At 49.0% G+C, this 11,272-nt stretch overlaps 1 protein-coding gene across 2 annotated transcripts in view; it reads left to right on the forward strand.

Annotated features, from left to right (window-relative positions):
• Positions 1-7,948: 7,948 nt before the first annotated feature.
• The window catches only part of LOC119315178 (subtilisin-like protease SBT3.9), an 8,318-nt gene continuing 4,994 nt past the window's right edge, over positions 7,949-11,272 (forward strand). The window contains exons 1-6 of one of the 2 annotated variants that reach the window (XM_037589847.1): positions 7,949-8,044; positions 8,145-8,236; positions 8,356-8,453; positions 8,723-8,887; positions 8,996-9,618; positions 10,207-10,293. In XM_037589847.1, coding sequence (XP_037445744.1) covers positions 7,970-8,044; positions 8,145-8,236; positions 8,356-8,453; positions 8,723-8,887; positions 8,996-9,618; positions 10,207-10,293 — 1,140 coding nt within the window. In that variant the 5' untranslated portion in view covers positions 7,949-7,969. The remainder of the gene's footprint in view (positions 8,045-8,144; positions 8,237-8,355; positions 8,454-8,722; positions 8,888-8,995; positions 9,619-10,206; positions 10,294-11,272) is intronic. The other variant, XM_037589846.1, reaches the window with a different exon arrangement.

Below are 11,272 nucleotides of genomic sequence, written 5' to 3' on the forward strand. Positions count from 1 at the left end.
CCCTGTGTAGATAGTAGCCCCTGAGACTCTGTGCGTTGTCAAAAGTGACGGCGCGCAGAGGATCATAATCCCAGGTCTAATATGTCGCCCTCATACGTTGGTGGCGAAGTGTCGGGTGGCCAGCCGGACTGATGAATTTGCCGAGCTAAAGCGACAACTTGACGTGGCAGATGCCGACATCGCGCTTGTCAACAAGCGGCTTGACGAGGCACAAGGTATGTAATTACTCCGGCAGCACCTGGTAAGAGGAGTTTTATGCCAGTATCTTACAATGTGTGCGGTTGATGCAGATGGTGCTGCTGCCATGGAGAATCTTTGGGCGGAACTTGCCCGAGCCAAGGAGCAAGCCAGAAAAAGTGATGCGGCTGCCGGAAAGGCAATTGAAGAGCTGAAAGCCGAATAGGCTGCTCGCTACCGAAGCAAGAAGGAAATGGCCGAGATGGCTGTGAAGCTGAAGAGTGCTGCTGACCGTTGCAAGCTTCTTGAAAAAGAAGATCAGGCGGAACAGACGGACCTAGAGAAGGTCGTTGCCGATGCCAAGGATGCTCGCTCTGCGATGAGAGCTATGAAGGAGGAGCTGCGTCAGGCCGGAGAGATCGCGGCTGGAAAGCCCTTTATGCTGCGGAGGAAGTTCTGTGATCCTAAACATGCTCCGTTAGACCGGATGTGGAGTACGGCGGACACCTATCTGGATTTGGCAGCGAGTGCCGCAGATACGGCCGAACACTTCCGAGATCAAGAAGATCGCGAAGTGGAAAAGCTCTTTTGTTCATAGTTCCACAATCCGGAGCGTCCACTGTCATTAGCCGATCGTTTGGCCGAATGGGCCGAGATAAATAGGTTGTCCGGACTCGCCATGAAGTATGTCATGAGTCATCTGTGGCCAGAGAGGCCAGAGCTGAAAAGTTATTTCAACTTGGTGCAGCAGTTCCTTGGTGCGGCACCGCATATCAATGCGATGAAGAGGTCAGCGTGCATAGAGGGTGCGCGGATGGCTCTTGCCCGTGTCAAGACATACTGGGCGGAAATGGATGCCACCGCTGTTGCATCCCCAGACTCGGATGGAAGCCGAGTACCTGCCGAGCACTATTTTCAGGAAGTTCTGCAAGGCGCTCGTTTAATAGAGACGCAGTGCTCGAAGGATACTATATTCGAATAGCATATATTATTGTAAAACAATATTTTGATAAATTGTAGAAGCCTTTTATACTTGTGCCTGCAAGTATTATAATACCTCCTGTCCGTCCGTTTAACATATATGTATATATAATTTGAAAGATGGCAGTCGTCGGCTTCAGCCCCCACGCACATAATGCGGGGGTGTTCGCAGAAGGCGCATTTTCACACTTGATCCAACGTCTTGGTCCTACAAAGGAGGTGATAGCGCAGCGAACTAGGCAATCGGACTATGATGCTTTATCACTTTCACTTAGCCATAGGAGTTTGACAGTTAGGCTACTTATATAGCCCCTGGTGGTGCCTGCGCTCGCCCGAACTCGGGGCATGTTTGTGCCTGGCCGGGAAGCGGCCCTTCATTAATGCAGAGGAATCCTAAAGATTCCGGTAAGTCATCGAGTGGTTGACCAGTCTCACGCTATATCATGACAGTCAGTTTTCGGCTTGTTTACTAAGGTGCTCGCCTGGCCGAACCGGGGCACAATCGCAGTAGTTCTCCTGGTGCCGCCTTAGCCGATAGAGCGGAACATAAGGTAGCAAAACACAGGAGCCGGGCAAACCCAACATTTGACCAAAGACATGATTCGGAGCTGATGCATATACGGCCAAACTCACGACGCCGAACACTCCCTAAGGTATTCGGTCTTTATGAGGGCGGGCAAGATAACGCCCTTAGTAATAAGCCCCTAGTGTCCAGGTACGCACAAAACTCTGACGTGGCCACATGCCAAAACGCCAGCCTCCTCCTTGGTTATACCAAGAAACCAGGGGATGTGTATCAACAAGAGACAGTAAAAAAAGGTTTACGCAGGGTCTTAATCTGAAAAGAATCCTTGGAACGGATCCCTGCTGCACGTCTGTGCCTGTGTCTCCGTTGTGCCGTATCCTGGACGGGCGTAGCACGGTGTTCATCTGTAAAAGAGAGGAACTTAGTTGAAGAAAGATCATGCCGAACATGAGTTATACTAAATAAACAAAGTATAAATCAAAATGGGTAAAATTGAGCTTTATTGTCTCTTGTTTTATATGCGCGGAGCCCCTAGTACAGGGGTATACGACTGTTAAGCCTTTATCAATTGTATGTTTATGACGGACTCGTCTAGCCGTGTTCGTGGTCTTGATGACCTGTTTAGGTGCTTTGGCTGGTGAAGCCGCTTTATTGTGGGGCTGTCAAGGCAGCCGCACTGTCTTCCGCGCGGGAGGAACACTCAATGTTTTCCCTTTAATGAGATGATGCCTCGTGGACCGGGCATCTTAAGCGTAAGAGATGCATAATGCGGTATTGTATTAAAACGGGCGAAAGCTTCGCATCCCAGCAGTGCTTGATAGCTACTTGAGAATGGGGCGATGTGGAAAATTAGCTGTTCGTGATGGAAGTTATCGGGGAGCCGAACATAACTTCTAGCCGGAGAGAACCCATGCAACGGGCATCCGGGCCTGGCGTTACCCCTTGAAAGGAGGTTTTGCTATGGCGAATTTTTGTTGGGTCTATCCCCATGTTGCGGATTGTGTCCTGGTATAACAGGTTTAGACCACTGTCATTGTCCATCAGGACATTTGTAAAGTGGAGTCCGTCGATTATTGGATCTAATACCAAGGCAGTCCAGCATGCGTTCCGGATACTTCTAGAGTAATCCTGATGGTCGAAGGCGATCGGTTTTAACAACCATTGGCGAGACTCCTTTGGGATAGGACGTATGGCGCGTATCTCTGTTGGTGCCATTCTGTTCGTCACGTGAAGTAAGTTTACTGTTTTGACTTCTTGTGAGAAATCCTTTTGTTTCCTGGTGCTCTGCTTGTGGGGTTCGTCATCATCCTCACTTGGTGTGTCGAGCCCCTTGTGTTCGGCGTTGAGTTTGCCGGATTGCTTGAAAACCCAACAATCTCTGTGGGTATGGTTCGCAGGCTTCCCGGGAGTACTGTGTATTTGACATATCTTGTCCAAGATTTTGTTTAAGTTGGATAGCTCATCCCTGTTATCCTTGAGGGGCGGCTTTCTCTGATTCTGCCGCGAGCTTTTGAATCCGGCATTGACCGCCGTGCTCTTTGGGCTGTTTTTCTTATTCCGGCGCTGGTCCTTGCTGCGTCGGGGTTTTCCGTTTCCATCACTAACTTCGGATGTACTTGGGTCGCTGGTGCTACATCTTGCCAACCAACTGTCCTCTCCTGCGCAAAAGCGGGTCATGAGGCTTGTTAATGCGGCCATTGTTCTTGGCTTTTCTTGGCCGAGGTGTCCGGCGAGCCATTCGTCTCGAACGTTATGCTTAAAAGCTGCTAGGGCTTCGGCGTCTGGACAGTCGACTATCTGATTCTTTTTTAGTAAGAAATCTGTTCCAGAATTTCTGGGCTAACTCTCCAGGCTGTTGAGTTATGTGACTGAGATCGTCTGCATCCGGAGGGCGGACATAGGTCCCTTGAAAATTTGCCCGGAAAGCATCCTCAAGCTCTTCCCAACTTCCAATGGTGTTTTCGGGAAGGCTTTTGAGCCAATGCCGGGCTGGCCCCTTAAGCTTGAGGGGCAAGTATTTTATGGCGTGGAGGTCATCTCCTCTGGCCATGTATATGTGGAGGATATAATCCTCGATCCAGACCCCAGGGTCTGTTGTTCCGTCGTACGCCTCTATGTTTACGGGTTTGAATCCCGCTGGAAATTCATGGTCCAGCACCTCATCGGTGAAACATAGGGGGTGTGCGGCACCCCTCTATTTGGGTGTGCCGTGATGTTCAGATATTTGTTGTGTTGCATTGCTTACTAGAGCTTGCTTTCTTGGCCCGTAGATAGATCTGGCTGGGCCATCTTTTTGATGCGGATCCTTTGGTGGATCGCGTGCCGGCTTGTGTGCGGCGCCGCTTGCCGCTCCATGCTGGCCATGCGGTCGTCTATCCGACCGGGTGGCTTTCCTATTTTTTGACTGCGGGGGCTCTAAGGCCTCCTCATCAAATTCAGGCAGTAGCTTTCGCTTTGGATAGCTTTTTGTGTGGCGACTGCCGCCATATTTGTCTGCGGTGTTGCGTACTTTGCTCCATCTGATTCTGAGTGCATCTTCCGCAGTTTTGAGCTTCCGCTTCTGCTTTTTCAGGCTATGCGCAGTGGCTACGAGCCTTTTGTGGAGGTTCTTCTGCTCCATGAGCCTATCCGGCGTAAGGTCGTCCAGACTGTTGTTTTCGCCGGGGACGGGGTGTTCGGTTTGTTTATTCAAGTTGCCCTATTCAGACGGTTGCTCGAAGGCATGTTCGTCGTCCGCCGGCTCGTCCTGCTCTATGGCTGGGCCTGTATGGCTATTGTCTCTGTCGAGGCGGGGCTTGGAGTGGCGCTTACGTCGCCGCTTTGATTGCTTTTCGAGTGAATGATCCCTATTGCATCCCTGTGTTCCTCGTCGTCGCTTCCTTTGGGTGTGTCCACCATGTATACATCATGAGATGAGGTGGCTGTCCAGTGCCTTATAGGCGTTGGTTCATATTCATCTCCTACATCGTCGTCCATACCGTCGATGTCTTCTGAGTCGAAGTCGAGCACGTCGTTTAAATTATCGACAGTGGCTACCGAGTGGGTGATGGGTGGGCATCGAATTTCTTCGTCATCCACATCCCAATCCTGCCGGTCATAGTCCGGCCAGGACTCTCCTGACAAAGAGAGAGACCTGAGTGAATTCAGAATGTCGCCGAAGGGCGAGTGCTGAAAGATGTCTTCGGCGGTGAACTCCATGATCGGCGCCCAATCGGATTTGATCGGTAGGGGCGCGGAGGGCTCGGAGTCTGGAGAGGAGTCCGGCATCTTGGAGTCACGGGCTTCGCAGAGGACAAGGCTGGTGTTCGGCTTGATCGCCGTAGAGATTGCAGCCCCCGAGGCGGTGTCTAACCACCCATCCTCGATTGGTGTGGTCGGCTCCGAGCCAAGGGTCAGAGCGGACACAGGTGCGGCCTCCAGGGCACTGTTCGGCGGCAGAGCTAGATCATGCCCACCGGGACAGTGCGGCGCGCTCGGCTGCGGCTCAGATCCGTCAAAGATCAAATCTCCGCGGTCGTCCGCTGTGTAGTCTAAACTTCCAAATCTGACCTGACGGCCAGGGGCGTAGCTTTTGATCTGCTCCAGATGACCAAGCGAATTGGCCCGCAGTGCAAAGCCGCCAAATACGAAGATCTGTCCGGGGAGAAAAGTCTCACCCTAGATCGCATCGTCGTTGATGATCGGAGGAGCCATCGGGCCTAAAAGTGACGACACAGAGGAACTCTCAATGAAAGCACCAATGTCGGTGTCAAAACAGGCGGATCTTGGGTAGGGGGTCCCGAACTGTGCGTCTAGGCGGATGGTAATAGGAGACAAGGGACACGATGTTTTTACCCAGGTTCGAGCCTTCTCGATGGAGGTAAAACCCTACTCCTGCTTGATTAATATTGATGATATGTGTAGTATAAGAGTAGATCTACCACGAGATCAAGGAGGCTAAACCCTAGAAGCTAGCCTATGGTATGATTGTTGTTCCTACGGACTAAAACCCTCTGGTTTATATAGACACCGGAGAGGGCTAGAGTTACACAGAGTCGGTTACAATGGTAGGAGATCTACATATCCGTATCGCCAAGCTTGCCTTCCACGCCAAGGAAAGTCCCTTCCAGACACGGGACGAAGTCTTCAATCTTGTGTCTTCATAGTCCAGGAGTCCGGCCGAAGGTATAGTCCGGCTATTCGGACATCCCCTAATCTAGGACTCCCTCAGGGACCCCGCCGCCGCCGACGCGCGCACGGGCTTTGCTCGACGACGGCCGCTGGCGGCGGTGAGGGAGGAGAGGGGGTGGGGGTGGCGGCGGCGGTGATTAGGGTTCCGCCCACGGGGGACGGGAGAAGTGGCTCTGCGTTTCCGCAACGTTCCATCGATCAGTCCGTCTTCATAAAGAATTTAACAAAGGTCGTTGCATGCAGCACATTGCCGATTAAGGTTGGTTGGTTGGTCAACAATCTGGACGGCTGACGCTCGATGGGTTTCCGGCGGTTTGTGCATCTAGTGACGAACGATGTCCGCAGCTCAAGATGGCAATGGGGCCCTAAAACTCGCGTCCTCGCGGATTTTTACTTTATTAGGGAACGGGGATAAGCGTCCTTTTAACCCTGCGGGGCTGCTGCTGGGTAAAATATAAAACCCGACACGTGATGGGTTTGGGTTCAACCCGTTTGAGAAATACCCGAACTCAAAACCGGTCATCCCATCAAAATACTACACTAAGCGTATTGGCCATTCAGTCTCGACTACACACCGGCCGACCCAGCGTCCCAGCCCCTAGCCCCAAATCCACACCCATTTGAGCAATATCCTGGAGAAGGCAACTCATGTATGGCTGAAATATGCTCATATTTGTTGCTGAAATATGTTACGTAGCTGCTCTTACTTCTCTTTGTAGCTGTTGTTATTGCTCCTTCTGCTCAAGTTATGTTGTTGAAATATGTCCCTTGTAGCCGTTGAACCATGTATTATTGTATTGTGCTGAAATTTGCTTCTTATACCTGCTGTTATTACTCTTTTTGCTCAAGTTATGCTGCTAAAATATGCTCCTTGTGCCTGCTGAACCATCTACTATTGTATTGTGCTGAAAGTTTTGCAAGTTATGCTGTTGAAATATGCTTTTTTTTTTGCTGAAATGCTATTCTGTGCTGCTACTATGTTTTCTTAAATATGTTGATTTCTTCGTAGGTTTAGAAAATCAAATGAATTTAGGAGACGGACAAAAAACTATTCCCACGCACGATAACAAAGATGGATTTATGATTTTCTCGTGACGATGGGTTTGGAATGGGTTTCGTCCCCGTTACCATCTTGACCCGCAGCACCTACTCCCTGCGCCGCATCGACATGTCGCGCTTCTTCCGCCCACCACCGCACGTCGGCGGCATCGCCGGAGCGGGAGAAGACAGCCCGGCGTTGGAACACGGTTGCCTGCCCGACCCCACGTCGCGCTTTGAAACCCCGTCGGGTCGGGCTCGGGCCAGCCCCTTAAAGGCGTGATGGACTTCTTCCTCCTCAAGACCAAGACCAACCATGGACACGAAGCGGAGGAAGAAGAGCTTGACCTCAACATGGTGGTCGCCACGGACCACACGGGCCGCGCCCTCATCTACGACCCGGACTCGCTGGCCGTCCGCGCGCTGCCCAGGCTGCCCGAGCGCAAGTACATCCCCGTCTCCCTCACCGCCGGCGGCGCCCTCTACGTGTTCGACCGGATCCCCATGCTCCACAAGAAGCGGTGCTGCGAGGCGCTCACCTTCCGCCGTCCCCGCGGTGAGTGCGGGGACTGGTCATGGCGCGCTGTGCACCGCCGACCTCAACGCCGCCGAGTTGCCAACTTGCCTGACTACTGGGTATTTTAATACTAGCAGATTTGCAATTCCCCACAGCCACCGAGACACGTGCAAATGATAGCCATCGAAGACGCGCTTGGAAGGCTGTCTACGGCATGGCGTGACGCAATGGGAGTATTTATTTCTAAATTTGCTTGCGGAATGATATGTTCCAAAGTGCCATAAGTCTACCAAAGTTTATAAAATCCCCTCCACGTTATTCAGCTTTCTTGTGAATGGACGTCGATCAATGTCATTACATCAGAGACCTGGATGCTGTATCCAGTTCGGTGCTTGCTGTAAGACATGATCTAGACATCTATTCTTCCTCGCGTGCCTATGACCGAACTCTTCTGAACCGTTCCTGCACCTTGCGCCCCATGGTCGCGCATGGCTGCTATTGCTATATATACACATAGACATTATCATATGCACATACAAGACACTCCTCTCGAATCAGGCATGGATATGAGAACTTTCTCCTGTGCCCTGCTGCTGGCGACGCTGATGCCCCTTTCGGCGAAAGCGTCTAGCAAAGTAAGATCATGCTCCTCTTGCACAATACTTCATTTAATTTGCTTCTTTTAGCGATGACACCATCGTGTTGTTATGAGAACATTCTGCCTCAAATTTACAGCTCTACATCGTGTATTTGGGGGAGAAGGAACACGATGACCCGTCTATGATCACCGCGTCGCACCATGACATGCTAACCTCTGTTTTTGGGAGGTACAGTACTAGCTAGCTATAGTTGTTCCTGATTACATCTTTTAGTATACATCATGTGACTTGCTCACCTTTTCGTTGTTAGTGGGTGACTCACATTTCTTTACTCTTACTGGCAAAAGCAAGGATGAAGCCAAGAAGTCGATGGTTTACAGTTACAAGCATGGATTTTCGGGATTCGCAGCGACACTCACTGAGACGCAAGCTGAGATACTTGCAGGTAATATTCGTTTCCAAGATATGGCATTAGCATGTTTTCTTTAAGAACTCTTTCAAGATGTTTTCATTAACCTCTTGTAAAGTAAGAGGGGCTTTCATTTTTAACAGTCCATTGATCAAGAGTAGCTTATGGTAAGTTTAGCTTAAACTGTTGAAAAGGATAGGTTTGGGTGAGGTTTTTTGGCACTCAGGATCACATGATCTTTTTTAGGATCGGAGCGTCTTTGAAACATGCATGATCGACTGAAACTAATCATGTTCCGAGTGTAGAATTCCCTGAAGTTGTCCGCGTGAAGCTTAACACTTATCACAAACCGCACACAACTCAGAGTTGGGACTTTCTCGGCCTTGACTACGATGGACCACAACAACAGGAAGGCCTTCTGCAAAGAGCAAAGTACGGAGAAAACATCATCATCGGGGTGATTGATTCAGGTTTGCAATTACATTTATAAGTTAAATCACCATCCACACATCCAAAACCGAGAAACCCAAAGTAGAGGATGGAGTACATCATCAATTGATCACATGCTTATGGAACAGGCATATGGCCTGAATCACGAAGCTTTGATGACACCGGATATAGCCCTGTGCCGGCACGGTGGAGAGGCGTGTGCCAGATTGGGCATGCGTGGAATGCCACGAGTTGCAACAGGAAGATCATCGGGGCCCGATGGTACAGTGGTGGCATCAGCGCTGACGTGCTTAAGATGGACTACAATTCCCCTAGGGACCTCACTGGCCATGGCACGCATGTAGCCTCAACGATTGCCGGCAGCCAGGTGTGGAATGTGAGCCACAGAGGGGGTGGCCTTGGTGTCGGTATCGCCCGCGGTGGAGCACCACGGTCTAGATTGGCTATATACAAGGTATGTTGGATTGACGGGAGTTGCCCTGAGGCAGCGATCCTTGCGGCCATCGATGATGCCATAAAGGATGGCGTGGACGTCTTGTCGCTTTCACTAGGAGGCAGTCCTGGCGAGGAGATCTTTCAGACATTGCATGCTGTATTGCAAGGGATCTCCGTTGTGTTTGCGGGCGGGAATGGAGGCCCCGTGCCACAAATGGTGCTGAATGTCGTGCCATGGGTCATGACGGTGGCTGCTAGCACAATAGACAGGTCATTCCCAACCCAAGTGACGCTCGGGAACAATGAAAAGTTGGTGGTACGGACAAACAAATCTTAAATCCTCGAGTAATTCTTATGTTATTCGATATGGTATTTTTTATCATTTGATTTTGTCTGAAAAGGAATATTAATCACATTTATAAGCATTTGGTTCAACATCCAAGGAATCCAAGTTTCAAAGTATCACGCCATGTATAACATACAGACAAAAGTTGAACTATTATTTCAGGTTGTGCAGATTTGAATAGTGTAGTAAATCATCTTCAAAGTTTACAATTTCAAAAATCTCGAACAACCGAATTGCTAACAAAAATGCAATTACCAAATTGTAGAAGAAACCTGCATTAATATGATAGATCAAATTGGTGTTGCCCTCCAGTGTTCACGAACTTACATGCATTGTTTTGCCACATGAACGTGACTCTTTCCTCAACAAAACAACTTGACTCTTCCGAGATGCATGCAAAAAGGAAAATGGAGCTAGGGGGCGGAGCCGGATAATGGAGATAGCCGTCATACCATAGAAGGCATATTCACGTAGCATAGTAAATATCATAGTGTCTAGATAGTCTAAATATGCCAGTTGTTCGAAAATATGAATGAAAACTATTGTCTATTAATTTAGAGTTGGTTCTACGATCACCACTATCAAAGGATGATTTATTTAGACCTTAACCAGGCTTTCTTCTTCATCATCTCTACACAACCACAGGTGAACAATCGAAAAATTTCTAATTAGTTTTTGATGTATACCCTCGACGCCTTCTCGCTTCTAATTACTCTCTACACACAAGTTAATCTAATATTGGGAGAGTTGCCAAGGACTAGCCAAAACATAATCAGAATTCCATATGAGTATGTAGACTATCATTTCTTCCTTACCCTGTGACTGCACCCTTGCTGCTATGGGTCAGCACCCATGCATGATGGAAACTAAGGGGGTGTTCGGATTCCCTCCGCTCCGGACTCAGCTTCGCAGAGCTGGCGGAACTGCAGGCTAAAACAGTGGAGTTGGAAAATAGGCACTCTGCAGATCCTGTAATTCTGCGGAGCCGGTGGAGAGCCGAACAGGCCCTAACAATCCATCCTTGGATCGAACCAACAACAAGTATATTTAGCGCCACCATGAAGCTTTCCATAATTTCTATTCCCTCCATTTTTAAATATAAGACCTTTTAGATATTCCAATGCAAACTACATATGAAGCAAAATGAATGAATCTACACTCTAAAATGCGTCTATATACATCTGTGTGTAGTCCATAGTGAAATCTTTAAAAGGCCTTATGTTCTGTGTGTAGTCCATAGTGAAATTTTTAAAAGGCCTTATATTTAGAAACGGGGAGATAGAATACAGAAGGAATGGTTCCTTATAGAGTTTGACAATTTGACTTGGAGCTGGGTTTGACCTTAATCATGCAAAGATAAGAATTTACTCCCCGTGGCGTGCCTTATACTTCCTCTGTATCTTCTTACTTTGCATATTAGGTTTGTCTTAATTCAAACTTACTCCCTCCGTCCCATAATATAAGACGTTTTTTGACACTTCACTAGTGTCAAAAAGCGTCTTACATTATGGGACAAAGGGAGTAGTAAAGTTTGACCAAATTTATATTTAAAAATGCCAACATGTACAATATCAATTAAAAAGACAGCACCTCCCCCCCCCCCCTCCCCTAGTTTGTTCCATAG

The sequence above is a fragment of the Triticum dicoccoides genome, chromosome 6A (genome assembly GCF_002162155.2).
Source record: "Triticum dicoccoides isolate Atlit2015 ecotype Zavitan chromosome 6A, WEW_v2.0, whole genome shotgun sequence".
NCBI lineage: Eukaryota > Viridiplantae > Streptophyta > Magnoliopsida > Poales > Poaceae > Triticum > Triticum dicoccoides.